Source organism: Mauremys mutica, chromosome 3 (assembly GCF_020497125.1).
Source record: "Mauremys mutica isolate MM-2020 ecotype Southern chromosome 3, ASM2049712v1, whole genome shotgun sequence".
NCBI lineage: Eukaryota > Metazoa > Chordata > Testudines > Geoemydidae > Mauremys > Mauremys mutica.
The window spans coordinates 22516176-22542782 of record NC_059074.1 but is presented as its reverse complement, the minus strand read 5'-3'; the positions used below and the strand labels follow the sequence as shown (position 1 = coordinate 22542782).

The window sequence follows — 26607 nt, the reverse complement described above, 5'->3', positions numbered from 1 at the left end:
CTCTTTATCTATCACTGATCTTCTTCAGTTTGTCTCTCCATACAATTTGATGTTGGTTCAACTCTTTTTTTCTGTAACAGATTTTCAGTATTTCTGTGCATTATTGACTAACCATTTATTTTCATATTTCACCTAACAATGTATCTTTCCTCTTGCTTATATGGTGCCTCATAATTTCCCTTCTTTATTGCTTTCATGTATCAAGGTAATTTTATTATTTAACATAGCAAAACATTTTGAGATACAAAACATAGCTATGGTCCTTTATAACACCTGTGCACTGGAACTACTCATGTACATAAAACTGAGGACACACGTTTGCAAGTTTGGGTACAAAGATTGTTTTGTATTGTAGGTTGTAAATAGCAATCCTAATTTTGTTAATCTGATTTTTTTTCATGGCATTGTCACAATTCAAAGATGAGCTAAGTCTGATTGTTCTTTAGATTCTTACCTTTTGCCTCAGTGGTAAATTTCAAAGTGTCTACCAGGCCATTTTCCTCTCTCTGTAGCTCATAGTTAGCACTTGCAGAGTATTCCTGTACTGATCCTGTAGGCTGTATTTCAATTTCAATCCTAAAGAATGGGGAAAAGGTCACCTATATTAGTAACTAACAAATCCAATTAGTATAGCAAATGGTAAAAATCACGTCAGTTCCCAACCATCTTGTTTCTGAGCTGATCCTGCCTGTCTTTTATTAAAGTACATGAAAAAAAAGCAGTATGTACTGCAGCCATAATAGGGATGGTTGACTTTTGTGGGGTAGACAAAAAATAGATACAGTCAAGGATGACACGACTGACCTGCTTTCTCCAGTCAGTGGGTAGTATGGTGCTGCATCTGTGTAGCTGGCATTAGAGTAAGCTACTTTAGTACAGTAATTTAGACCAACGAAGAAAGGTTTGCAAGACGTCCACGACTCTCTGTTCTCAATCAGAGGTGGAATCACTTCAGTTTTGGTTGGAGAGACCAAATATAATGTGTTACTGGAAAAGAAAAATAAGTCTAGTTACTCTCAAGACATGTATCTAAATATTACTGTTATTTGATAAATCCTATTTATGAGATTACTTTTCAAGTGAAAACCTTCTGAAAAAATATACCTATTACAAGCTTAAGTAACAGAAAGCGTTGGAAGTAGCAAGTAGTGAGAAAATGATAAAATTATGCATTAATAATTATTATATAATAAATAACCTGCATGCATACAGATCCTTTCATCTTAGAATCTCAAAGTGATTATGATAATTAAGTATCACCCTATCACATAGATTTGCATTGTTATTGCCAACATTTTATAAAAGGGGAAATTGAAGCATAAACAGGCAAATATTATGAAAGTGAGTAACAAATTCAGGAATCTTTCAGGCCTTACTCCCAGGCCCTAGTCTGCTCTGACTACTACGTTACACCGAGAAGGAAGTTATCCTAGCTTTACAGTAGCAGTCATTTTCCAGAATAGCAAAAAACAAACAAACAAATAAAGAAAGAAATCCAAAACAAAAACAAAAAAGCCAACCACCATCAAAATAAAATCCAGTACAATATTTATCATTCAGAAGCAAAAAAGCAAGAGAGAAAGGAGGATGCAATCTTGAAAGAGCAAATATTCTTATCCAGGTTCAAACACCTGAAGCTGAAGAGCTTGGTAGGGGTCTTTGGAGCAGGGATGCTGAGTTTTAATTGTCCGGCTCTCAAACCAACTCGGGCTTCTATTCCAGACTCATGGTATATTTTGGAGATCATCTGCACGCCGCTTCTAGCAAATGCTGGGATGTTTGCTCCCACATGAGTTATAAACTCAATTGCCATTGAGGGTTTAATGACCAGGTCTGCTTGCATCTATGGGAAAAAGACAAAATGATATATTTCATTCCCCAAAGAACATCATTTAGTTCTGATAATATCAATGTAAGAGTAGTGTTCTCATTCTTATTGATGGACTAGATCTAGATATTGGTAGGTTAATTTATCAAATTAATCTTGTTATTCAGTAAAGTTTGGTCACTAAGACACACTATAGAATCTGAAGGAAAAAGGAAGTGATATTTGTGGGGCAGGAAATATGGGGGGGAGATAACTCAGGGACAATGAACTTGCTTTATAGTTGAAGCTGTTCCACCTGCAGAGATACTTGGAATAAAAATTGGCTGTTTGGAGAGCCTCATGCAATTTAAATCCTGTCAGAAGAGACTTTTCCACAGTGGGAGGATTATACTAAGCTCCAGTGAGTAAGAGGTTTGACAAATAGGAATGGGTCCAAAGATCTAGCTAAACTTTCCCAATGTATAAGAGCACTCAGGCTCAAGGTTTTAATTTGGTTGATTACCAAAATAGAGGCCAGATGCAAAATCTGGATGCAGATTCAAAAATTTACAGCCCCAAATTTCAGAGGTGTTTGGACTGGAGATTTTGTTCCAAACCTATTCCTGGTGACTCAGGATTTCAGGAAAGTTAGTATGCTAACTTGGGTTAATTTGGATGAATAATCTTAGATAGCTATATAAAACTCAGGTATATTTTAATATTTGTTTTGTTCAATTTGTTAGTTTAATATTGCCCTCACCCAATGACAACCTGGAAGCATTGTAATTAATAATTTAATCTTTGTTTCTGGAATATTCTGTATTGTCTTTGACAAATTGCGATATCTCTGCTTTATTCCCAAAGGAGATGGCACACTTGTTAGGGGGATATAATATCATGACAGGAATTAAGACTCACATTCTTTGGTTGAATCTTCACCCCAGCCTTGGCTCCAGGAGTTGCAATTCCAGAGAAAGCAACTTGGAGCTGCAATCCTGCTCCGGTTGGGAGCTCAAATTCATTGTCCATAAAGATGTAGTGAACAAATAAGTCACCCTCTGTACCTTTAGAAAAGGCCTGCACAATCTGTGAATCAAATAAGGAAACATTAAACACTTTAATGTAGGCTTTGTAACATTAAAATGAATCCTAAGATGAGGTATAAAGGACCTTTTAAAATATCCTTTAATCATAATCACATAATCTAAGACTATAATTCTTATACAGTATAGAGACCAAGATGGCACAAAAATATTAATTTATGAGGCACAAGTAAAAATATTCACAAAGAACATTTGTCAAAATCCGACTTTTAAGAAAAATAAATATAATTTCTTCACCTAAATCTGAGGAAACAATAGTGGCCATCTGATTACATGGTGATAGGTGTAATATAATTACCTAGGTGGGTCAGATTAGGTAGAAGGGTGAAATCCTGGCATCACTGAAGTCAACGGTAAAACTCCCACTGACTTCAATGGGGGCAGGATTTCACCCAATATCCCTAAAGTGCAATACATTTCCTTTCCTTTTCAATATTATAAAACATTTTAAAATATTCCTGTACATTCTACCTTCATTAACACTTTAGCAATATAGCACATGGACAAACATTAAAATTTTAGGGATTACTCCCATGTTGGTCTCAATCCTGCAATGGGATCCTTTTGGAGTCAATAGGTGCATCCTTGTGTCTCAGCAGACCCCCACTGGCTTCTCTGGGACTCTGCGTGAATCTCATTGGTGGATTAGATCCACAGCATGTGAAATCAAATGGAATAAAGATACGGAGATAATCATGTATTGAAGACATTATCATGAATCTCACATTCTTCTGTTGTCGAGATGCACAATTATTTTAGGTCCAGATTCTCAAAGGTATCTAGATACCTAATTCCCATTAGATGGATTTGTTTCAATGGAAGTTAGGCACCTAAATAACTTTGGGGATAGGGCCTTTGTCTTTTTTTTGGCTAAATTTTGACACTACATTTTAAGTAATTTTCTTTTTAAGTGACTAGTACTCCATTCAAATATCTGTGCTTTATTTGGAAGATAAATATAAAAATATCCGATAGAAAAACCTAATGTGAAATATTTTCATTCTGCACTTCAGAAACATACCTTCTCTGGAATGGCCTGCAGAGTTTTAATGCTCTTTATAATCAGATTTCCCAGTATGTTGAGATCGTTGAGTTTCATGTACCCAAGTTCTTCTCCCAGGATTCGGAGGTAGGCCCTACCTTCAGGAGCTTCATTGTTTCCCATTTCTTTTATCAGTTTTTCAAAGTTCAGCATTATTCCTTTCATCACATCCTGAGAATTCAATCAAAAAGTACCACAAAATAAAATCCCCTTGTAACAAGTCTGAGAATTTGATACACCCAGTACAATTACATAATGGCTACCAGCTGATCTGCACAGATACCCTTATTGGAGACAGAACTCTGGAACTTTGGTTCCTAAAAGAAAGGATTCTACGGAATTCAATAAAGGAAAATCACCTTTAGTTAGGTGTAACTAGGGATTTTATCTTCTGTAAATTAACCACGAGAGGGCAATGCTCCAGATATACAATACGTTACACATGCCGGAAAGTACTGAACACAGATGAATGCGTGTGCAAAATATTTATAAAACACTGTCTAAAGAAAAGTCTGAAAGTATACCTGTTCCTGTCTGTCATCCTTGGAGTAACCAAAATAGTCAAAGAGCGCCTTGGAGACATGCTCTGGAACTCTGCCGTCAACCCAGTACAAAGCCTTACTGGCACTGTCGGGAAAGAACCCTTTCTGCCCAAACAATGCTTCTAGCATTGGCTCGAAACTCTTCCCATCCATGCCAATCTGAAACACAACAAGACAATGTAATGACTGAGACAGATTCCCTGCTTCTAGGGAGTTTTACAGCAAAGAGACTCTCTGGTGGAAAAAAATGGTACATTTTAAAATGTAAACTGCAATGACAGAAAGCTTTAGAGAAGGCACATGCCTGCAGCTGGGGAGCAGAGCGTTTGATCTCTCTTTGGGTGAAATTCACCCCCTTGCAGAGCATCAGCATAAGACCTATGAATTGCTTACATCCCTTCTAAACCCTAATATGAGTGCTCAAGTGTGACATTAGGGTGCATGCACTTCAAGTGGGGCTTTTGCATAGGGGTGAATTTTATGCTTAATGAGATCTTGAATGACTCAACCTAAGCCTGAAATGCTCACAGTGGTAATGAGTGCCAAGAAAGGGCCAGTCTGCTCCAAAGCCCATTGATGTCAATGGCAGGGCTCCTTTTAACATCAGTGGGGTTTAGATTTGGATCTTGGTGCTTGTAAAACTAATATATTTAGTCACTGCAAGTCAGTATGAGCAAACAGAAAGAAAATATGTAAATACTGAATAATAATGTAATGATTTGACATCTGTTGTACCTCAAAGATATCCATTGGGCTAAGTCCATACAACTGCAGAGTAGTTTTTAGCATGGTTTCTTTAGGAATGTAGGTGTTTGGATCGAATATCAGATTTCCTTCTATTTTGGCTGAGACAGGATCATTCCCGGGCAGGGAAATACGTTTGGAAATCTGATAATTTTGTGAAAACTTTCTGAAGTCATTGGCTGCTGGAATCTGAGATCCTTTAAGAGCTTCTTCTACTTTGTTTTTAAGACTAAGAAAAAGGAAATTAATTGGAATACAGTTAGTAAACATTCCAGAAATCAGCTAGTCTTCAAACAATAATGATTTCTTCTGCCACTTGTCTTGATTGTATTTAGTGAATGCTCTGCACTTGTTCATGTAGAAAAAGCAAGGGTAAGAGCCAGAACCTCAGTGGGCATATCTGTATTGAAGCCACCAATTTATACCAGCTGATTATCTGGCTCTCTGACTTTAAATTGTTTAACTGAGGCTATTTCAGTTCACCATTCCAATTAGGCTTAGAACTTCGTTCCTATGTCAACAACGTACAATTTAATTGTACTTACTCTTCGATGCCTACTTCCTCAGAGTCCAAGATGTTGGCAATGTGGGTAGCAACAAAGCTTTTCACTTGTTCACTTTTGTCCCTTAGGAGCGCTCTAGTGATCTTGTTGAGATCGGATGCAGAAGGACCTTTCATCAGCATGAGATAGGCTGCCAGACGTTTATCAACTGGAGCATCGGCATTTTGGAAAGCTTTCAGAAGCACAGTACGGTCCTGTACCAACAATGAAAGGTACATTAGTGCACTGATAATCTGGCTAGCAGATGATATTGCCAGTGTCTGATTGGAACATGTTGGGTCAAATGATTCCCTTAATCACACCTGTGTAATCTTGTTGCAACTTTACTGGAGTTATAGAGCAGGGAAGCTACTTATTTCTAGGACTGGTAAAAAAATATCATTAAAACTTTTTTGATGGAAATTTTCATTAACAAAATCTGCTTTTGTCAAAACTGAAATTCATTTTGGTTTCTGGCAACTGAAAATGAAAACTGTTGTTTGTTGGTTGTTGAAAACCAAAACATTTTCAGTTTTTATTTTGTCAACAAAAGGCCAAACACTTCTGAAGAAAACTTTAGATGAAAAATGAAAAGGTTTTTTGCTTGACATTTTTCTTAGGGAAAAATAAATCATTTCCCAACCAGCTCTACTTATTTCATATATATCGCATAGTAATTCTGATTACTTCACCTTCATAGTACACAAAAAAAAACATTCCCTGAAATGTATCAGAGGGGTAGCCGTGTTAGTCTGGATCTGTAAAAAGTGACAAAGAGTCCTGTGGCACCTTATAGACTAACAGAAGTACTGGAGCATAAGCTTTCATGGGTGAATACAAGTTGCCACAGGACTCTTTGTTGTATTCCCTGAAATGTTTGGGGTGATGTACAACATCTTAACAACTATTTAAAATGTGAAAAAAGGTCCTGTAAGCTCTTTGGAGATGGAACTGGCTTTTTCTACATTTCTGTCTAGCGTGATGCAACCCGTGTAGGTTAAACAAATCTGATGCTGCTGTAGTGCAAATACAAATAATATCTAGCTCTTATACAGTGCTTTTCATCTATAGATCTCAAAGCACTTTACAAAGGAGGTCAGTACCATTATCCCCATTGTAGAGATAGAGAAAATGAGGCACAGAGAGGCTGACTTGCCCAAGGTCACCCAGAAGGCCAGTGGTAGAACCAGAAATAGAACCTAGGTGTTTGTCTAGTGAATTACCCACTAGGCAACACTACCAGAACAAATATCCACCCAGTAAAAGCAATGAGCCTGATTCTTCTCCTCTGACTGTAATTAAACCTGTGTAAATCAGAGGTAATGCTCTTGAAGTCACTGGGCCACATCCTCATTGTAATTACTTCATTGAAGACACCATCCAATAGCAATGGACATATCCAATTCTCCTTTCACATAATTAAACCTGTGTAAAGCAGGTGCAAAACAATGGAGCTATGCAAATTCACACATGCTAAAGATCTGGCCCATTGAGAATGCTGCTGTGAGAGGAGTATCAGCCCCGGTAAAATCAAGGAAGGAGTTCTAAAGAAAGGCTGGGGAATAGATAATGGGGAAATAGCATAAAATATTCATGGATGGAGAAAGCCTGCTTTATTTAACCATTAACTAGAAGCATACAACTGAGATGAGCTAGAACTATACAAGATTGATTTACCTCATCAGTAATAGTCATTCTTCTCAGTGCCTGGATGGCTGCTTTCTGAACAGAAATTGATGGAACTTCACTTTTGATACATGTCTTCAGAGCAGATTTCAGGTTTGGATTAGCAACCTCCATTGCCTTGCCCATGTTTCCAATAGCCTGTGAATTATGAAAACAAGGCAATACATATATTTCCCCAATCAATAAGAATGTTATACTGCATGCTGTGATTTTAAAATAATAGATCATATAAAGAGAGAGGCAAATTAAAATACCCTAAGTGTGAGGTAGGTTAACTCGTCATTCCCAGAGCACTCATTGCCAATCATTGACTCCATAAAGTTTGCAACATCCATTATTTCCTGTGTCACAGTTTTCTTGTCCTCGTAGAAACTAAGGGAAGACAGAAATGAACCAAAAACCATTAGAAACACCTTACTTAGGTGTGTGTAGGGAATCCTTTTCTAAGTCAATTTGCACAAACATAATCATCTGAATGATTAAATCTCCAAATAATGATTGTTTCAGAGTTTGTCCTAACATTTTTTTTCTGTACACGTATATGTACATATACTCACTTGGTAACAGCATGGCTTAAAGCATAAAAAGTAGCTCGACTTTGCTGATACTGGGCCATGTTAAGAATTTCCCGTATTCTTTTGGTACATGGAAAAGGCAGGAGTCCAAGGCTGTATGTGACTGCGTCCGCCACCAGAGGATCAACATTTCCAGTTCTTATTATTTGAAGTATAGAACCCATGCAATCTGGGGTACCGCACTGAATCAGACCCTGCACTGTGATGGAACTGAAAGAGAAAGATTATTGACATTAGTCCAATGTTCTTGAGTATATGTCCATGTTGCATATTAGAAAGAAATGTGCAGCCAGTGTGTTAAAACTATAGTCAAATAAAGATAGATATTTTCTACGACAGAAATGTTTTTAGGTCTCTATGGAGTCATGAAATTCAGATTTGAGATTCAAATCACAAATCAGAACTTTGTGAAATCTGGAGTGGCTCAGAGTCAGAGTTTTCCAGTCAGGTCCTCTGTAGAGACTAGTCCAAAACCTGAAGTTCAAATCTAGATCCAAACTTCCACAAAGTCCAGAGGAGGGTTTGGAACTGGGGTTTTGGTTCAGGCGTATCCTTCTCCATCTCATCAATATCTTTTATACCTATGTATTCTGTGACTGTATCCAGATTTGTATGTGTTCTAGTGCGAGTGATATATCCATTTATCTCTGTGTGTCTCAAAATATATCACACGATTGGCCATTAAAATCAGTTAAAATTGTATTATTTTTACAAATTATGCTAATATCATAACCAGCTATGAACTGTTATTACTATTCATTGTTTGTATTATTGTAGCACTTAGGAGCCCAAATCGTGTCCCAGGAACTCATTGTGCTAGGCACAGAACAACCAAGACATGTAGTCACATGTTTCTCTCTTGAACCATCTCGCCCTCCGCACATCCACAAACCAATCACAATCCTCAGACAGTGTAACATGAGTTAAACGGAAGCTGCTTTTTTTCTGCCTATGTGTAATGGAATAAAATGCAGCCAGGAGGGAAATGGTGGAGCAGTAGATTTGTGCCCCACTCCTGGACCTCCAAAAATTTGCTCTCCACAACTGGAGATTTGGTAGTGGTAGCACCTGGTGCCAGGGCTTGCAATCAGTGCATGTTAACACATCCATTCCCTGAATAGCCTACCCAAGGTCTAATCCAGATTTATCTCATAGTAGTAACCTATTCGTGGGGGAGCGGAGGGGAGGAGTCACAGGGCGACCGCTGACATCTGTGATAAAGGCTTATTATGCTGTTGTGCAGCATTTATTACATGACCATTTAAGGGAGAATTAGTACAAGTTCTGGATTTGATCCCATATAATACTGAGCAGTGCGATTTACACTTAGGAGTCCCCTCCCCTCAAAATATACTAGCATTTATATATATCAAAGTAACAGTTAATGAGCAAATGAAAAATATTACTATCTTGTGGAAGGTAAGAATAAACCTGTTGAAGTAAATTATTACCACACTGGACTTGTTTGTTTGTGGGATAACATTTAAATAGCTTTCTGTCTCTCCCTCAAACATACTTTTAGCGGTCTTTCTCAATGTCCAGCTATTACAGCATTTAAGATATTACTTTAGGCTATGATTAAAACTGTTTACAGGAGAACATCACCTCTGGAATTAAATTTGATTCAACATTGCCAGGCTTTGTGTTTACACAATGTGAGAGCTACACTTTTTATACATTACCTTGAGGTCTCCATCATCTTCAGTACAAGAGACCTTAGAGTGTCATTGTGTAAGCCTCTAAGTCCAGTTACAAATTTGTAAAAAAGACTTGCTCTCTGCTGGTTCTGCTGGGAGGCTGACAACTTCTGCAGTTCCTGGAGGACCTTCAGCACAGCATCTCCGTGCCGGAGGGATTTGGTATCAGCACTTTCCAAGGAAAGTCTTTTCTTTTCCAGTTTATCTAACAAACAGGAAAAGCATTATTTCTTTCGGTAAGGACTGTGATCTACAAACCCCACACCAGGCAGCCAGGAGCCCAAAGCAGCTCAGCGAGCCCCGGCCTGCCACACTTGCAAGACACGAACAGACTGGAGGAGGAGTTAAAAGGGAGCAGAACTGCTCACTGGTGGCAGATCAGGGAAGACAATCAACCTGAAACTTGCAGCTTCTGAGGAAAGGGCTGAGGGAAGGCAGGAACTCTCCCAACAACAACTTCCTGAGGGAAGGGAAGACTGTTAGAGGGCTTTCCCTTCACCTTCTCCCCTGGTTCTTGTCATGCAGACAGAAAGCAGAAGACCAGAAGTCTGAAGTGCAGGCAATGCAGTGTTTATTGGGGTTCGTTCCAAGCAAGCATATTCATAGCTCTACACACTGGCAGAGTCTGTTTCCTAATGTTCCCTTCCCGGCTCCGACGCCGCAGAGCCTTTACCCCGCGTCCCCCTTCCCGGCTCCGACGCCGCAGAGCCTTTACCCCGCGTCCCCCTTCCCGGCTCCGACGCCGCAGAGCCTTTACCCCGCGTCCCCCTTCCCGGCTCCGACGCCGCAGAGCCTTTACCCCGCGTCCCCCCTTCCCGGCTCCGACGCCGCAGAGCCTTTACCCCGCGTCCCCCCTTCCCGGCTCTGACGCCGCAGAGCCTTTATCCCGCGTCCCCCCTTCCTGGCTCTGACGCCACAGAGCCTTTACCCCGCGTCCCCCCTTCCTGGCTCTGACGATGCAGAGCCTTTACCCCGCGTCCCCCTTCCCGGCTCCGACGCCGCAGAGCCTTTACCCCATGTCCCCCGTCCCGGCTCCGACGCCGCAGAGCCTTTACCCCGCGTCCCCCTTCCCGGCTCCGACGCCGCAGAGCCTTTACCCCGCGTCCCCCCTTCCCGGCTCCGACGCTGCAGAGCCTTTACCCCGCGTCCCCCCTTCCCGGCTCTGACGCCGCAGAGCCTTTACCCCGCGTCCCCCCTTCCCGGCTCTGACGCCGCAGAGCCTTGCCTGTGTCCCTGTTCTCCATTCCCCCATTCCCACCTCCTCCTCCTTAGCAGGCCCAAATATACCTGCAGTGCACACCCCTAGTCACACCCCTTAGAACTTTATGGTCCTCTTCCATTTTCGAGGGTCATGAGTTGGGGTCTTTGTTCCACCCCTTTTGTACCCCACGGGTACAGACTACCCTGACTGGCGAGGGACTGGGGACTGACCTGGCGAGGGAGCCAAGTCACAGGCGGAGGCAGCTGCTGCCCTGAGAGAGAGAGAGAGCACTGCTGTGCAAAGCACGGCCATGAGGCAGTGCCCAGTGGTGAGCTGACCCCCTTCACACCTTCTTGTCACAGACTTCAAACTTTCAACCACAGTGGGGTGGTAGGAAGTTGCCTAGGGAGGGCAGCCTTAAGGATTTCCTGGATGTCAGACCTTTGATAGCCCTCACAGGGCCCTGAGCTGGAGCCTGGTGGAGTGGGAGGTCCCAGGCTCCCCTACACCCCGCCCCACACCCTGCATATCTAAGGGCCTAAACCCTGACCACTAGGCAACACTGCCCACAAGGGCAGGCCATCGCAGAGACATTTCAGTTTCTGACTCCTTGAAGCATCCTTCCTGTTTAAATAACAGGATCTTTATGAAGTTTTATATAGGCACTGATGTAGCTGAACAGTGCATTTGTCTCCCAATATCTAGAATTATTTCACATATAGGTGAATACACACCATTGCTATTTCCTGAAGGTGATATGCTGCTTTTTTTATTGTAGGTGGTTAGGCATTTCTTAACAAAGCTAATCTAATTTGGTCAGTGGACATGTTTTATGAGGAGTGCATGCCGAGATGGGAAGCCAGAAATGTGCCACGATGAAATGGAAACATGTTTCAGTACTGCAGACCTACCTTCATCAAAGTTTCTGCTGTTGATTTTGGGGGTTTCAAGAAGTTTCAGAGTCTGTGTGACTTGTGCCATCATACCATACTGATTTCTAGTAAATAACAGAAAAATGCAGTCCTTTAGTTGTGGCTGAATTAGTTGTGCTTCAGTTGTACTGAATCCATGGGCAGTAAATCAGGGCAGAATTTGACCTATTAGCATTCTTTATGACTATTTACAAAGGAAGGGTAACGATATATAACATGCCACCTACTTGTATGAGGAAGGCAGAAAGAGGTGGTTTTCTCTGCAGTCTACTTCAGCCACATGCTTTCTCCTTAAATCTATAGTGTACTGACAGGATTGACTGCTGCTGAGCAGGGTGGCTAGTGGACTGTTCTGTAAAACAAAGTTTGAGGAACATTTAGCATATTTTGTTTTAGTGAAGCAAGCACATTTCTGAGGGCTATTTTTACTGAGCTGCAACATTAAAAGTGACAGCACATTGGGAGTGGTGCTGCGGTTTAGTTAATAATTAAATCACAGCCTTGTCTAAAAAAAAACGGTGCCAATATATCAGTCCATATCCTGCAGTCTCTTCACAGCCAACACTACTGAAGATATCTTGTCCTAAGTATCAGTGAAGTCATTATGGTGTTTGCTTGAGAATGTACTGCAGGACTGAGCCCTTACAGCCAACAGGAAAGGACATGGCCAAATTAGTTTTTAATTTGTAATGAAAGAAGTTGTCCGGGCTCAAACAATTAGGTGCTAGGGCTCAAGTATTTTTTTTTACATTCATAATGGATGCAGCAAACCCTGAGGTGCCAGAGCTATGAACTGTCAAGCCTAGAGGTGCCCGGGCTCAGCTCTGGCACAAATTAAGCACTGGCCCTTATCATTATGAAGTAATTTGCAATGGTTAGAATAATTTAGACACTTTAACAGTGTATGTACTTCACTGTCCTCCTATGGACTACGTAGTTACAAATGGTTTAAAGATTTCCATCAGCAACGAACATTAAAAGAATAAGCACAGGAGCATTCGGTACCAGGACCAAATCTTCCAGTGTGTGTGTTTGCATGTGTGTTTGTGTTTGCACCCAGCCTACTTGCACACACAAATACCCTGAGTGCCTCTGAGGATGGGGCTTGTCAAAGGATTTATCTTGGTGCATGCAGAAACTTCAGCACGCACATGCACATCAAGCTACTTGCATACATATGCTGGTTACATGCAATGGGCATATGCATGTTGGAAGATTTGGCCAATAAAGTTTAATGGGCTATCTAGAAAACCGTGGGCCTGATCTTATAAGGTGTCTCACTCCTGACCGTATTAAGCCCATGGGAAAGTATGATTACATATATATATAAAATCAGTTATTCTGAACTATTCTCTTAAAAAACAAACAAAAACAAACCAAAAAACACATCGCATTGCAGTATTTGTGAGAACAATGTGAAAGAAGTTGAGATGATATGCATTTCCCAAAGTTCAGATTTTTCCATTGACTACCACTAATGGCAGGAAGCAAAGGCAGAGGGTCAGATTCTGAAGAACTAAAATAACTATAATGAAGCACTTTCTTAAATCACATTATGCCCTGATGTACTTACCAGTCCCTTTATGAGGGCAATTGGGCTGACATAGTCTCTGATGGGATTGAAGTTATCGCAGGTTTTCAGGTTTCTATTAATTGAAATAACTGATGCTGTGTTCCCTTTCCTATCCTTGACTTCAACTTCACTGTCGCACTTCCCATATATGGTATCCTGGAGAGCAGGAAAAATTAACATCATTGTTCATGTTACCAAAAGAGTTCAAGTCTAGTCTGAAATCCCATTGTCTGAGTAAGAACTTCAGGACAGGGCCCACTTAGTGGGTTTTGCTGCATTTGTTAAAGAAGTAAATTAACTGTTGCTCAGCTTCCTACCATGGAGATTGTTTTTAGATTGTCTTCTGTTTCCATTGGCACCATAAGTGCTGAGATGATCCCTCTCTTGATGTTCAGAATGTTCACTGGTTCATCCTTCTCTGAATACAGCTGGACCTTCTTCCCATCCTGAGTGCTAAATTTCAGTTCATACCTGCCCCCCAAAAAAAACAGTAAATGTGAGACAAAAATAAAAACAAGCAAGCCAAGAGCTTACCATCTTGATTATTGCCAAATGCTCCATGTATATTTAGATGTAGAATTATTTATTATTATTCATTTGTATTAATGTGACTCCCCAAAACCCCAATCAAGATTGGGCTCCATTGTGCCAAGGACTGTACAAACACACACATTTCAAATAATTTAAAACAGCATTTAAAATATTCCCTAATGAACCAGTTTCTGCATCTCTCCCTTCCCCTTTTTCATGAGAAATAGTGATCTTGGGTTCACTGCATATTATTTTATATTGCTTTGTTCTTTCCCCCAATTCTGTATAGACTATCCCCAACCATGACTCTACTTAGTATTATTTCTCTTTGAATACTGAGTAGGAGACTACTGACCATTAATACCACCTCCATTCTGGTGTATACACTTAAAGAATAAGATGTTGTAAACTTTGAGAACATTCAGTGAAGAGCAACAAGAATGATTTGTGGTCTGGTAAACCTAATTTATAGTGACAGGATTAAGGAGCTGAGTCTATTGAGTTTATTGTAGAGAAGGCTAAAGGTAAAATTGATGGATCTGTAAGTATCTATACAGGGAGAAGATTTCTGACATTAGAGCACTCTTTAATGTATCAGAGGGGTAGCCATGTTAGTCTGGATCTGTAAAAGCAGCAAAGAGTCCTGTGGCACCTTATAGACTAACAGACGTTTTGGAGCATGAGCTTTCGTGGGTGAATACCCACTTCGTCGGCCACTACATGCATCCGACAAAGTGGGTATTCACCCACGAAAGCTCATGCTCCAAAACGTCTGTTAGTCTATAAGGTGCCACAGGACTCTTTGCTGTAGTGGCCACTACATGCATCCGACAAAGTGGGTATTCACCCACGAAAGCTCATGCTCCAAAACATCTGTTAGTCTATAAGGTGCCACATGACTCTTTGCTGCTCTTTAATGTAGTGTGCAGATGCATAACAAAATCCAATGGTTGGTAGCTGAATTTAGACAAATTCAGATAGGAAATAAGATGTGATGTTTTCAAAGTAAGGGTAATTAACTATTGGAACAGACTACCAAGCAATGCAGTTGATTCTCCATCACTGGACAACCAAGCAATGGAAGCTGGTTTCACTGGTGGACCAGAAGGGACAGACACAATAAATTACCAGTGTAGGAAGGAGCTAAGTTGTGAAGGACATTAAAGGTCAGTAGCAGAAGCCTGGGCTGTATGCTTAGGTGGGCTAATGTTACTTTGTGCTGTGTAAGCCAAGCAAAGTAGTCTGAAAGTGGCTGGACACAGCCATTTGACAATTCCTCATGTTCAGGGGAACTTTCCTCCGGCAGAAAACTCAGAGTGGACTACACTAACTCCTACACCAGCACTCCCTACACTCCTGATATGAAGGAGAGAAGGAAGCAGGCAGTGTCAGAGGGCTTGTCTCCACTTACTGGTGGATCAATGCTGCAGCAATTGATCCACCGGGGCTCAATTTAGCAGGCCTAGTGAAGAGCTAAATCGACCTTAGTTGCTAACGTAAGTCAAATTGTGTAGCTTAGATTGACTTTCCCCCGTAGTGTAGACCTGCCCATAGTGTGGATGAGACAGGGAGCTGAGCTCTGCTACACTCGGGCTTTCAGTGACACAATTCAGGACTGTCCCCATGAAGCCCTAAATTGTTCCACAGACAGGTGGCTCTGAATCAAGGAATTGCAACTAGCTCCCTCCAGCCTCCTGCTCTCTCAGCATCACAGTTCATACCCAAGTCTGGGACAGCACCAGGGTCGGCTCCAGACCCCAGCGCGCCAATCAGGCGCGTGGGGCGGCATTGTTCTGGCAGGGCGGCATTTGGCTCCGGTGGACCTTCCGCAGTCATGCCTGCGGGAGGTCCACCGGAGCCCCGGGACGAGCGGACCTGCCGCAGGCATGACTGCGGAGGGTCCCCTCTTCCCGCGGCTCCGCTTGAGCTCCCACGGCATGACTGCGGATGCTCCACTGGAGCCGCGGGACCACGGGACCATCCGCAGCCACTTCTGCCCCGGCCGCAGGACCGGGGAAGGGTGGCGCGAGCGGCACGAGCGGCGCAGCGCGCCGCCCTGCTTGGGGCGGTGGAATTTCTAGAGCCGCCCCTGGACAGCACTGCCATACACCACCCCTTCTAAAGGACAGGGCAGGTTGTGAAGTTATAGTCTATCCCAAATTAAATAAGGACGGGTTTGTTAGCAAAGGCTCTAGTAAGTTTTTGCTCACTGGGCCATGGCTCTGGCAAAGTCATCTGAGTTCTTTGACTGTTTCAGGAGCGTCTTTCCCTCAGCGTCCACACCAGACATCTCTCGCAGAGTACATTCGCTTGTCTTCAGGATGAAGCTACACAGCTGTGGGACCTCCAGCTCAACCTGAAAACATACACAGCACATGTTTGCTCCTTCTCTTACTATCACTCCTGAAGAACTATGTGGTTCATATTTTTAAAGATACAGGAGATTTTTTAAAATTTATTTTTAAAGTAACACTGTGTGCAGGGCCAGCTCCAGCTTTTTTGCCACCCCAAGCGGCGAAAAAGAAACAAACAAAAAAAACTCACCCGATTGAGCTGCCGCCAAAGTGCCGAAGCGGAAGACAGGGAGTGAAGGACCCGCCACCAAATTGCTGCCGGAGACCTGGACGTGCAGCCCCAACAACACACGGACTGCTGTCCCTTTCTAGTGGCTGCCCCAGGCACCTGCTTCCTTCACTGGTGCCTGGAGCCGGCCCTGACTGTATGCACCGTGCACTTGTATAGCAGTTTTTGTGTGAAGATCGAAGAGTGCTTTAAGTAATCTTACAATGTCCAGGTGGAGTAGAGGTCATATAGATTTGTAGAGTACCTAGGATGTAGGGGTCCTGGTCTATGACTAGGGTCCCTAAGAGCTATGGACATACGAATAATTAATAATATATTCCTCATATTAACGATGGGTAAACTGAGAGACAGACACATTGTGACTTTCCCATGATCACATAGTAAGTCAATAGCAAAGCCTGGAACAAGTACCCAGGTCTCCTGCTCCATCGATTTTACCAAACTAGATCTGAACCAGTTCCTCACTTTCTGCTAGTAGAGAATTTTTAGTTAAAACTATTTTTCAACAGAATATTGGGTTTTCAACTGAATTACTTTTTTATTGAAAAAGTGTCTGCTTTCCATGGAAAACTTTGATTTTTCATTGAAAAAATGAATGCTCCAAACCCAAAATATTTCTTTCTCATGAGAATGGTAGTTTGGTTGCCTCACATCTCTATTTTCCTCTAAGGACTGGGTTCCCCAGCCAGGTTTTGTCTCCTCAGATACATTATGGCCATTTAAGTCCCATGATACACTGCCTCTCCTCACCAATAGGGGAGAGTATTCCAACCAGGGAGTCCAACTTGTAGAAGAAAATGGGAGCACAAGGCACCCAAACTACAACTCCTAGGCACTACAGTGACATTCTGGAATAGAAATATTTTGGCTAAAATAGTTTGGATAGTTCAGATTTAGATTTTTTTTACAAAAAATTAAAAATTTGCCACAGGGTGGGAGGACCATATATCCAACCAGCTCTTTCTCCAGTTCTGTTTACACAAGCTGAAGATACAGACCTTAGAAGAGAGACTGCATATTATCTCCTGAAAATATGCACAATGGACCATGTCCTCTTGGCTCTATTCTGGTCTTACTGATATCAATAGAACTACTTACCTAAGGAAAGTGAGTGTGACATGGTCCAACATTATTATAAAGTTCAGAATTATTATTAATCAAATAATATTATAACTACAGATGGTCAAAAAGTGGGAATTTTTTTGCAAAAACTTTTGGCAGAAAATGTTGAAATTTGAAATGTTATGACCAGAGTATTTATAGGTATTCTTACAGTAATGATAATAACATGTGATCTTACTCCCATTGACTTTAATTGGAGCAGAATCAGGTCACTAATTTATAAGATTTCTTACATATGGAATGTGCCAAAAGTGAGTACATTTCAAGCAGAACAAGCATGAGGATGATTAATGAAAAACACTGAACATTTGCTCCACACCATACTGCATGCTAGATGCAAAGACCAGCAATATTCACTGTAAACAAGCAATCTGCAGTGTGGGTCTTGACATTGGCTTCAGAACTTGTGAAGAAATTTGAACATTATACAGAGGAGTATTTAGTTGCTGGGCAGAACACTGTAATACCCAAAAGCTATTTGCCCAGTTACCCAGTTAATGAAGTAATATTGTGAAATGTGATATTTTGAGGAAGTTGGAAGGAGAATAGGATAGGTTATCAGGCTAATGGCCTATGGAGCCTTTCACCCCTAGGATACCAGATCCTGACCCAGGAAGATGATAACTGACAGTTTTCATCACTGGGTAAGTATTCAGTGTTCTGCATGAAATCAATTGAGCAATTAGCAACCTCAGTTTAGGCTCTAGTGGATAAGCGTTGAGTGGCTCTATTGGCAGACTCAGAGGATAAGCCAAATGTTGAATGAGCCATGCACTGAGTTACCAACTCTGCTATCTCTTCTCTAGAAGTAGAAAAGCCAGGTCAGGTTCGAGGTACATTGGCAGAGTGGAGTGAAGAAACTCTGCCAATCTTGCCACTGCCTTTTCTGTCGGAAAATAAAGGGCTTCAGACTTCAGAGCGGTCAAATGTGTGCACTTCACAAGCACTACGTTCACTAAATAAAAAATGGAGCGGGAAGGGAGATGGAGAGCGTAGGAAAATATGGGGGAGGAGTTTCCAATTGTTAATCCCCATGTTGCCCATTATCTTTTATTTCTGATTGTAGTCAGTTCTTTCTTCCTCTTTCCTTACCTTGCAGTTAATTTTTGAGCCACTTCGTGAATCTGCTGTTCCTTTTACTCCACTTGCTATTTCTGCTTCATAGTTGTAAACGTATTTTCTGAGATGTTTAAATCTGGTTGCATCTTCTGCAATTAGAAAAACAAATACATTTTTATGAATAGCACAGACCGATGCCTATTTATATCATCACAATACAAACCAAGATAGCATTGTGCAAACTGGAAATAATGCCAGAAAGGAGGGAAATATTAGCATATCCCTATGGCTGATTTCTTCTTTGGTTTTGTACATACATTTTTTTTTAAGATAAATCTGTAAAAGGGATATGGTGAGTTGTCATTACTTGAAGCCTTTAAATCAAGATAGGATGTTTTTCCAAATTATGTGCTATAATTCAAACAGAAATTGTGGCCTTGATGCACAAGTTATTGGATCCTTTGTCTTGTATTATGCAATATGTCAGCTTAGATGATCATAATGATCCCTTCCGGCTTTAAAGTCTATGCATCTCAGATTTTTTTCCCCATTAAACTCAATGGTAAGCACAGTTGGGAACGTAGGCCCCATCAGAAGAAAATGTAAGGGATAAATGAAGCTATGCAAAGGAAAGAAAGCAAGAATAGTAAAAGGCCAATATGGCTCCATCAGGAGCTCTTTAATGTCATGGAAATAAAAAAAGAAATTCTACAAAAAGTGGAAATGTGGATGAATTGCTAAGGAGGAGTAAAAAGAATAGCATAAGCATGTAGGGACAAAATCAGAAAGGCTAAGGCACAAAATAAGTTACACCTACCAAGGGACATAAAAGGCAATAAACAGAGGTTCTTTAAATATATTAGGAGAAAGAGAAAGATGAAGGAAAGTGTAGGTCTTCCACTTAGTGAGGAAGGAGAGATAAAACTCATGACATCAAGAAGGTTGAGGTGTTTAATGCCTATTTTGTTTCAGTGTTCATTAAAAAGGGTAATGGTGATGAGATACTCATCACAGTTAATATTAACACAGGGGAATGAATGCAAGCCAAAATACGGAAAGAACAGATTAAAGAATATTTAGATAAATTAGATGTATCCAAGCTTGAGGAAAACTTGGAACTGTTATCAATTATGTTTGAGAATTCATGGAGGATGGATGAGGTCCCAGAGGACTGGAGAAGGGCTAACATAGTACCCATCTTTAAAAAGATGAACAAAAAGGACTTGGGGAATTATAGACCAGTGAGCCTAACTAATACCTGGAAAGATACTTAATTATGTTTTTTTTGAGCAATATAGTTATAAGCACATGGAAAATAATAGGGTTATAAGGAATAGCCAGCATGGATTTGTCAACAATAAATCATACCAAACCAACCTAACTTCCTTCTTTGACAGGGTTACTGGTCTAGAGGATAGGGGAGAAGCAGTAGATGTGATATATCTTGATTTTAGTAAGGCTTTTGATAAAGTCCCAGATAACATTCTCTTAAGCAAATGAGGGAAATGTGGTCTAGATTAAATTATTATAAGGTAGGTGCAAAACTAGTTGAAAGACTATACTTAAAGAATCGTTATCAATGCTTCACTGTCAAACTGGGAGGTCATATCTAGTGGGTCCCATAGGGTTGACCCTATTCAATATTTTTATGTTTGACAGAATCAATTTTTGTTATAATTTTGATGGATAATATACATACTTATTTTAAGCATTTTAAAAAATATATTTAAATCTTCAGTTTTGCAAAATTATGGATTTTAAGCCATTTTAAAAAAAAAATTTAAATTTTCACAGTTGTTACAGGAAATTAATGGGGGAAGTTTAGACAATAATTATTTAATGACATTAGATATTGATATTTAAAAAGTTAAAGCTTTATAGCCATTAAAACACAAATTGTCAACATCACATGTCAGAATATACAAAGTAAATATCCTTAAATTAAACTCTAATAAATTCTCAAGCAGCTCTTTTCTTACTTTGCCTATTGGTAAATTTAGAATAGTATGGATGGGAATATTTTTTTCATTGGTTTCTGTGTGTATGGTCAAATTGAAAAAAATCTAAATCTAAATCCTTCCAAACTTAAATACGTTCGTTAATGACTTGGATGATGGAGTGGAGAGTATGCTTATAAAATGTGCAGATGACACCAAGACTGGAGGGGTGGCAAGCATTTTGAAAAACAGGATTAGAATTCAAAATGACCTTGAGGAATTAGAGAATTGGTCTGAAGTCAGTAAGAGGAAATTCAATAAAGACAAGTGCAAAGTACTACAGGTACAAAATGGGGAATAACAGGCTAGCCAGTAATACTACTGGAAATGATCAGGGGGTTACTATAGATCACAAATTGAATGAATCAACTATGTGATGCAGTTTCAAAAATCCCAACATCGCTCCAGGGTGTTGTATGTAAGTCACGGGAAGTAACTGTCCTGCTCTACTCAGCACTGGTTAAGCCTCAGCTGGAGTACTGTATCCAGTTCTGGGCACCATACTGTAAGAATGATGTGGACAAACTGGAGAGAGTCCAGGGGAGAGCAATAAAAATAAGAAAAGGTTTTAAAAACCTGACCTATACGAAAAGGTTAAGAAAACTGGGCATGTTTAGTCTTGAGAAAAGAAAACTGAGGGAGGTCCTGATAACAGTCTTCAAATATGCTAACAGCTGTTGTAAAGAGGACTGTGATCAATTGTTTTCCATGTCCACTGAAGATAGGAAAAGAAAAAAAGGGGCTTAATCTGTAGCAAAGAAGATTTAAGCTAGATATTAGGAAAATCTTTCTAACTATATCTGTAGATAAGTTTTGGAGTAGGTTTCCAAGGGAGGTTGTGCAATCCCCAAGATTGGAAGCTTTTAAGAACATATTGGACAAACACATGTCAGGGATGATCTAGGTTTACTTGGTCCTGCCTCAGCACAGGGGGCTGGACTTAATGGCCTCTCAATATCCCTCCCAGCCCCACCTTTTTATGATTCTATGCAGATTAGATTGTTTTTTAAAAGCCTGTATTGGGTTTCTTTAAAAGTGGTGTTTGCTTCCTTGCTAACAACAGAGTTCAACTCAAATTTGTTCAGTCACAATTCAAAGAAAACTATAAGAGCCAATTTGTCCAGGAACTTCACACGATTGACGTTTACAAAAATAAATGTGGAAATGGAGTAGAAAAACGAACCCCCAAACCAGAACCCCTAATTGTAATTGTGCAAGAATCTAAAGAACCGTCCTCCTGTCCAAAAGTTTCTGGGAACATGAGATACTTTTCTGAGTCAAACTCACACCTGAGTTCATGGACTCCCTGGAGTTCTTCCTTTTTATATTAGTGGATTTAAAAAAAATTTTTTTTTGACGTGTACAGGATCCAGATCAGGCCTGTGCACTATTTAAGTCCTTGAGACAATATCAGGCAGGAGGAAATGTGTTTAGAAGCCTCTCCTAGAGCTCAGAGGACTTAAGTGGCACACAGGCCTTGTGCTGGGCCTAGGGTGACCAGACGTCCCGATTTTATAGGGACAGTCCTGACTTTTGGGTCTTTTTCTTATATAGGCTCCTATTACCCCCCACCCTCTGTCCCGATTTTTCACATTTGCTGTCTGGTCACCCTAGCTGGGCCTCTTCACACAGGGGGATTTCACCTATCTGTCTCTACTACCTGCAAAGGAGATTCAGCTTTAATATTATTATTATTAATTATCTGTATTGTGGTAGCACCTAGGAGCCCTAGTCATGGACCAGGACCACACTATGCTAAGTGCTGTATAACACAGAACAAAAAAGTTGGTCCCTGCCACGAACAGCACACTGAATATGCTTGCAGATCAAATGAAAAATCAGTGAGGTTACATAGATGTAAATGAAAGCAGAATTTTGTTCACTGTCTCACAGGGATATGAGATCTTCCAGTGGCAGGCCTGGAAATAGTGGGCCAAATTCTGTTGACAGATTGCCATTGTGTCTGCTGGCAGAATTGGAAACTAACCCTGATCCTCCTTGGGAGGAAGGAAAGTCAACTTCCTCTTGGAGTCAGCATACACAACTCCAGTGAAATCAATAGTTTTGCCTCTTTATGCCAGCACTGTGTTTGGCTCAGTGAAGTGTATTATAGTCTCAGCCACGCTCCTGTTGCACATTTTATCATGTCAGCAGGGAATGTCTCAGTAGAATCTGGTAGGAGTTTATCTGCTTTTTTTATATTTTGGTACAAGAATTATGCTTTAGAGGAAAAAAGAGAGAGATCTTAAAAGGAAGCTATACATCTAAAAAGAGGAATATATGAGACAGACTAAGCTATGGAAGTGGGACTGAATAATTTCAAATCAGAGAGCCAAATCCTCAGATGGTATAAATTAGCATAGATCTGTTCAAGTTGATCTGTGCCAGTTTACACCAGCTAAGTATCTGGACGAGAGTTTACTCTGACATCACTGGGGTTGTAAATGAGAGTAGAATTTTGCTGCAAGAATCCTGTTTTTTTCCTTAAGAAAAGAACTAGGGATACTTGTGGCACCTTAGAGACTAACACATTTATTTGGGCATAAGCTTTCGTGGGCTAAAACCCACTTCATTGGATGCATGCAGTAGAAAATACAGTAGGACTATATATATACACACACACACACACACAGAACATGAAAAAATTGGTGTTTCTTGGATTTCCAGAGTCTGTAAGCCTTATCTATTTCCCCCTTGAGTCAAGTATTTTATTTCAGACACCACTGATTTATTTATTAATAAATATGAATATGATAGCAATAAATACTTAATATGGTATAGTTCTCTTCATCCTCAATGATTTAACTAGTCTGATCGGCCAATTATATTAATTACAGTCATACAAACAGTTTGAAGGTTATCCATGTAAACTTCAGCTACCTTACACTCTACCATATTATAATTGTTTGTATACTTTTATCAATTCTCACAAGACTGATATCTGTTGTACTAATTCTAGGAGACATAATTTCTCTCCAACTACTCCTTCATTTCCAGTGTTTAACATGAAGCTTATCTGTTATAAAAGGAATAAATAATGATGAAAATAGTAAATAAAAAGAAAGTTGAGAAATAGACAGCGAAACCCAGAAAAAAAATCTCTGAATTGGTTCAGATGGATGAATTAATCCTGATCACCTGTAGATGGTGCTACAGTGTCAAATAAGAAAAAGCAAAAGCTCATCAAGGACAAAGATCAAAACAACTCATTGGACACTGACCCTCCAGCGGAACATTCTGTATCCAAGCAAGCAGTCAGGGCCAACCAGGGTTCATTACAAAGGTTGTGCATAAAGTCAGCATTTCCTGTTTCTTGACTAGGTTGGTTTAATAAATTATTATCCCAGCTGATAGAGTTATTGACATATTCTGTATTTGAGCCAAATCCCTGGGTGTAGCAATAACTGAAAGGAGTAAATCAGGAGTGAGATTACCAGTGTACATTGAAATGAAATGCATACGATTTCCTTGTTAAATCTTCAAAGCTAGAGAAAGGGGACTTCCAAAATAAGGGGCCTTGAAAATCAACCAAGCAAATAAATGTGATATTTATTTGTGGAAAGTTTTTTAAAATTCAGAGCCACGATCACTGCTATTCAGGCTGATGAAAAGTCTTAAAATTCATAGGGCTAAGTCCCTGATACCTTCTAGTTCCTGAAGTCAACAGGAGTTTTGTCTGAGTAAATATCTGTTTTAAAGGAAAGGATATATGGAAGTGGAAGACAAAAAACCCAAACCCTCAACTTTGGGAGGTATAGTCAGTTAAAACAATAGTAGAGCAAAAGGAATGCAAAGGGAGAACCCTTACTTGAGCAAGCTGAATTTCCACTTTCAGGCCCATCTTCTGTAAAAAAGCAAAGCATAAAATAAAGCTTTTACAAATTATTAATATCAAACAAATAAAATAGAAATACATATGTACATTCTGCATCACAGTCCAGAGATGGATATGCAGCCACAGTGGGGCCTCACTAATTTGTACTATTAACTAAGGGCTTCATTCTGCAAACACTGAGGTAAAAGACAAAATTCCAATCTACTTAAGTGGTGAAGTTGAGCATTAAAAACACATTACAAATGACTGAATTTTGTGAATTAGCAAGCAAGGGCCCAATCCTCAGATCACTGAACTCAGTGGCAAAATGCTCCTTGATATTAATGGTGTATGATCAGGCACTAAATGTACAATATGATAATAAAAAAGCATTGTGATAGGGGAAGTAGTACAGCTGATAGATGACAAACAGACCAAATGCATCACAGAATATACTTTCTATACAACACTGAAAACTATAGGTTAGTTTTAAATTATGAAATAATGAAAATATTGAATAGTAGACTAATAACTGTACTGCGGTAATATTTCTTTGTAAAAATAACGATAGCTTTGCTATATGAGACCTCTGTACAGCTCTCTGCTATTAAATCTTGACTAAGAAGCAGGGGGAGACCTCCATTTTTGTGTCTGAATTATAAAATTTGTGGACTGGTGAAAAGTAGATAAGTAAGAGTCACCTGTATTGATGACAGAGGTAAACATATTTGTTGAAAAATGTGTTTAATTTAATCAGTATTTGGATTACATAAAGTTATGCATTCACTTAAGGTTAGTTTGAATACTGAACCTTTATTCTTTCATGAGCCCTGATTCAAAGCCCACGGTCTTTTCTTTGACTTAACTGATCAGATTCATATTGTTTTGTATTAGGAAAAAAGTAACTTGTTTCAAGTAATCTAATAACAATAACAATACTAGTAACAATGTATAGGACCAAATACATCCTTAGTGTAACTCTGGTGAAGTCAATAAAGGCACATTGGTGGCGAATATTATCATTACCTGCATATAGGACCAGATCCTGCTAAACACCCATTTATTTCAATGGTGAAGGATTGGACCCATAGTTCTATCCTCCTAAAGGATCCCGAAACATTTTACAAACTACGGTTCCATTGAACAGTCTGAACAGACACTCCTAGGCCAGGAGGGAATTATCTTACAATTCCACCACACCACATTCATTTTTTCCCCAAATTATACCAAGTGTATCTTTACTGAACTGAATCAAAATTACTACTGTCATCTTTTAATACAAATCGCTATTCCACATACTGTGCCTCCTACCAGACACATCATGTTTTATCACTCACATCCCATCACACTTGCAGTAAAAAGTATTAGCAACACCCACACTAAATCTGCAGAATACTATACAACATCTCCTTGCAGGTGAGCAATGACCATGGTAAAGAAAAGCAGCTAGCCAAAAATAAAGGATGATGATACCACTACACTTGTAAAACAAATTAAAAATAAACCAGAGAAATGGTAAAATTTCCAACTTTTCCTTGTAAGGATTCAATATGGGTCCTGCTATTAGGACACACTCACATCACAAAAAGGGAATAGATTACATATTTCCCATCCTTTGCTTCTCTGATTCTGTGATTCATTGTCCCATAGATTTTCCCCTTCCTGATATTTTAATAGATTTGCACATAAACCAGCAAAAAGCCCTGGCATATAAATTGCTACTTACGAGTGAGAACATCACTACTGAGCAGCAACAGCAGCAGCAGCAGCTGGCAGTGCTGCGGAGGGCCCATGGTGAGCACCGGACCCTATTGCTGCTGTCCCCTCAGTTCTTCTCCTTTCTCCCTTCACCTCCTCTACCCAAGTTTCAGGGAGAGAATGAGCCTCTCACTTGGACCTGCATTTATATAGTCTGTTGCAAGCAGCTGAGCCAAATGGTTTAGAAAGTTCAGAGCAAATTGCAAAAGGTCCAAAGGTGAGAGTCCTGGATCCTCTTTGCAATTCTGCAGATGGCTCAGCCTGGGCTGCGGAGGCCCCAGAATGCAGAAGACTGAACA

The 26607-nt window shown here is 40.1% G+C and overlaps 1 protein-coding gene across 1 annotated transcript in view; it reads right to left on the bottom strand.

Annotated features, from left to right (window-relative positions):
- APOB (apolipoprotein B) overlaps positions 1-26400 on the bottom strand; it is a 48136-nt gene extending 21736 nt beyond the window's left edge. Inside the window, exons 1-20 of the mRNA XM_045011811.1 lie at positions 26277-26400; positions 24545-24580; positions 18773-18888; positions 16186-16331; positions 13762-13915; positions 13445-13600; positions 12099-12223; positions 11851-11936; positions 9724-9943; positions 8024-8251; positions 7721-7838; positions 7458-7604; positions 5784-5995; positions 5230-5467; positions 4477-4653; positions 3932-4123; positions 2726-2893; positions 1632-1843; positions 805-987; positions 455-576 (exon numbers count right to left, since the gene is read on the bottom strand). Coding sequence (XP_044867746.1) covers positions 455-576; positions 805-987; positions 1632-1843; positions 2726-2893; positions 3932-4123; positions 4477-4653; positions 5230-5467; positions 5784-5995; positions 7458-7604; positions 7721-7838; positions 8024-8251; positions 9724-9943; positions 11851-11936; positions 12099-12223; positions 13445-13600; positions 13762-13915; positions 16186-16331; positions 18773-18888; positions 24545-24580; positions 26277-26343 — 3103 coding nt within the window. The 5' untranslated portion in view covers positions 26344-26400. The remainder of the gene's footprint in view (positions 1-454; positions 577-804; positions 988-1631; positions 1844-2725; positions 2894-3931; positions 4124-4476; positions 4654-5229; positions 5468-5783; positions 5996-7457; positions 7605-7720; positions 7839-8023; positions 8252-9723; positions 9944-11850; positions 11937-12098; positions 12224-13444; positions 13601-13761; positions 13916-16185; positions 16332-18772; positions 18889-24544; positions 24581-26276) is intronic.
- Between the last annotated feature and the right edge of the window lie 207 nt (positions 26401-26607).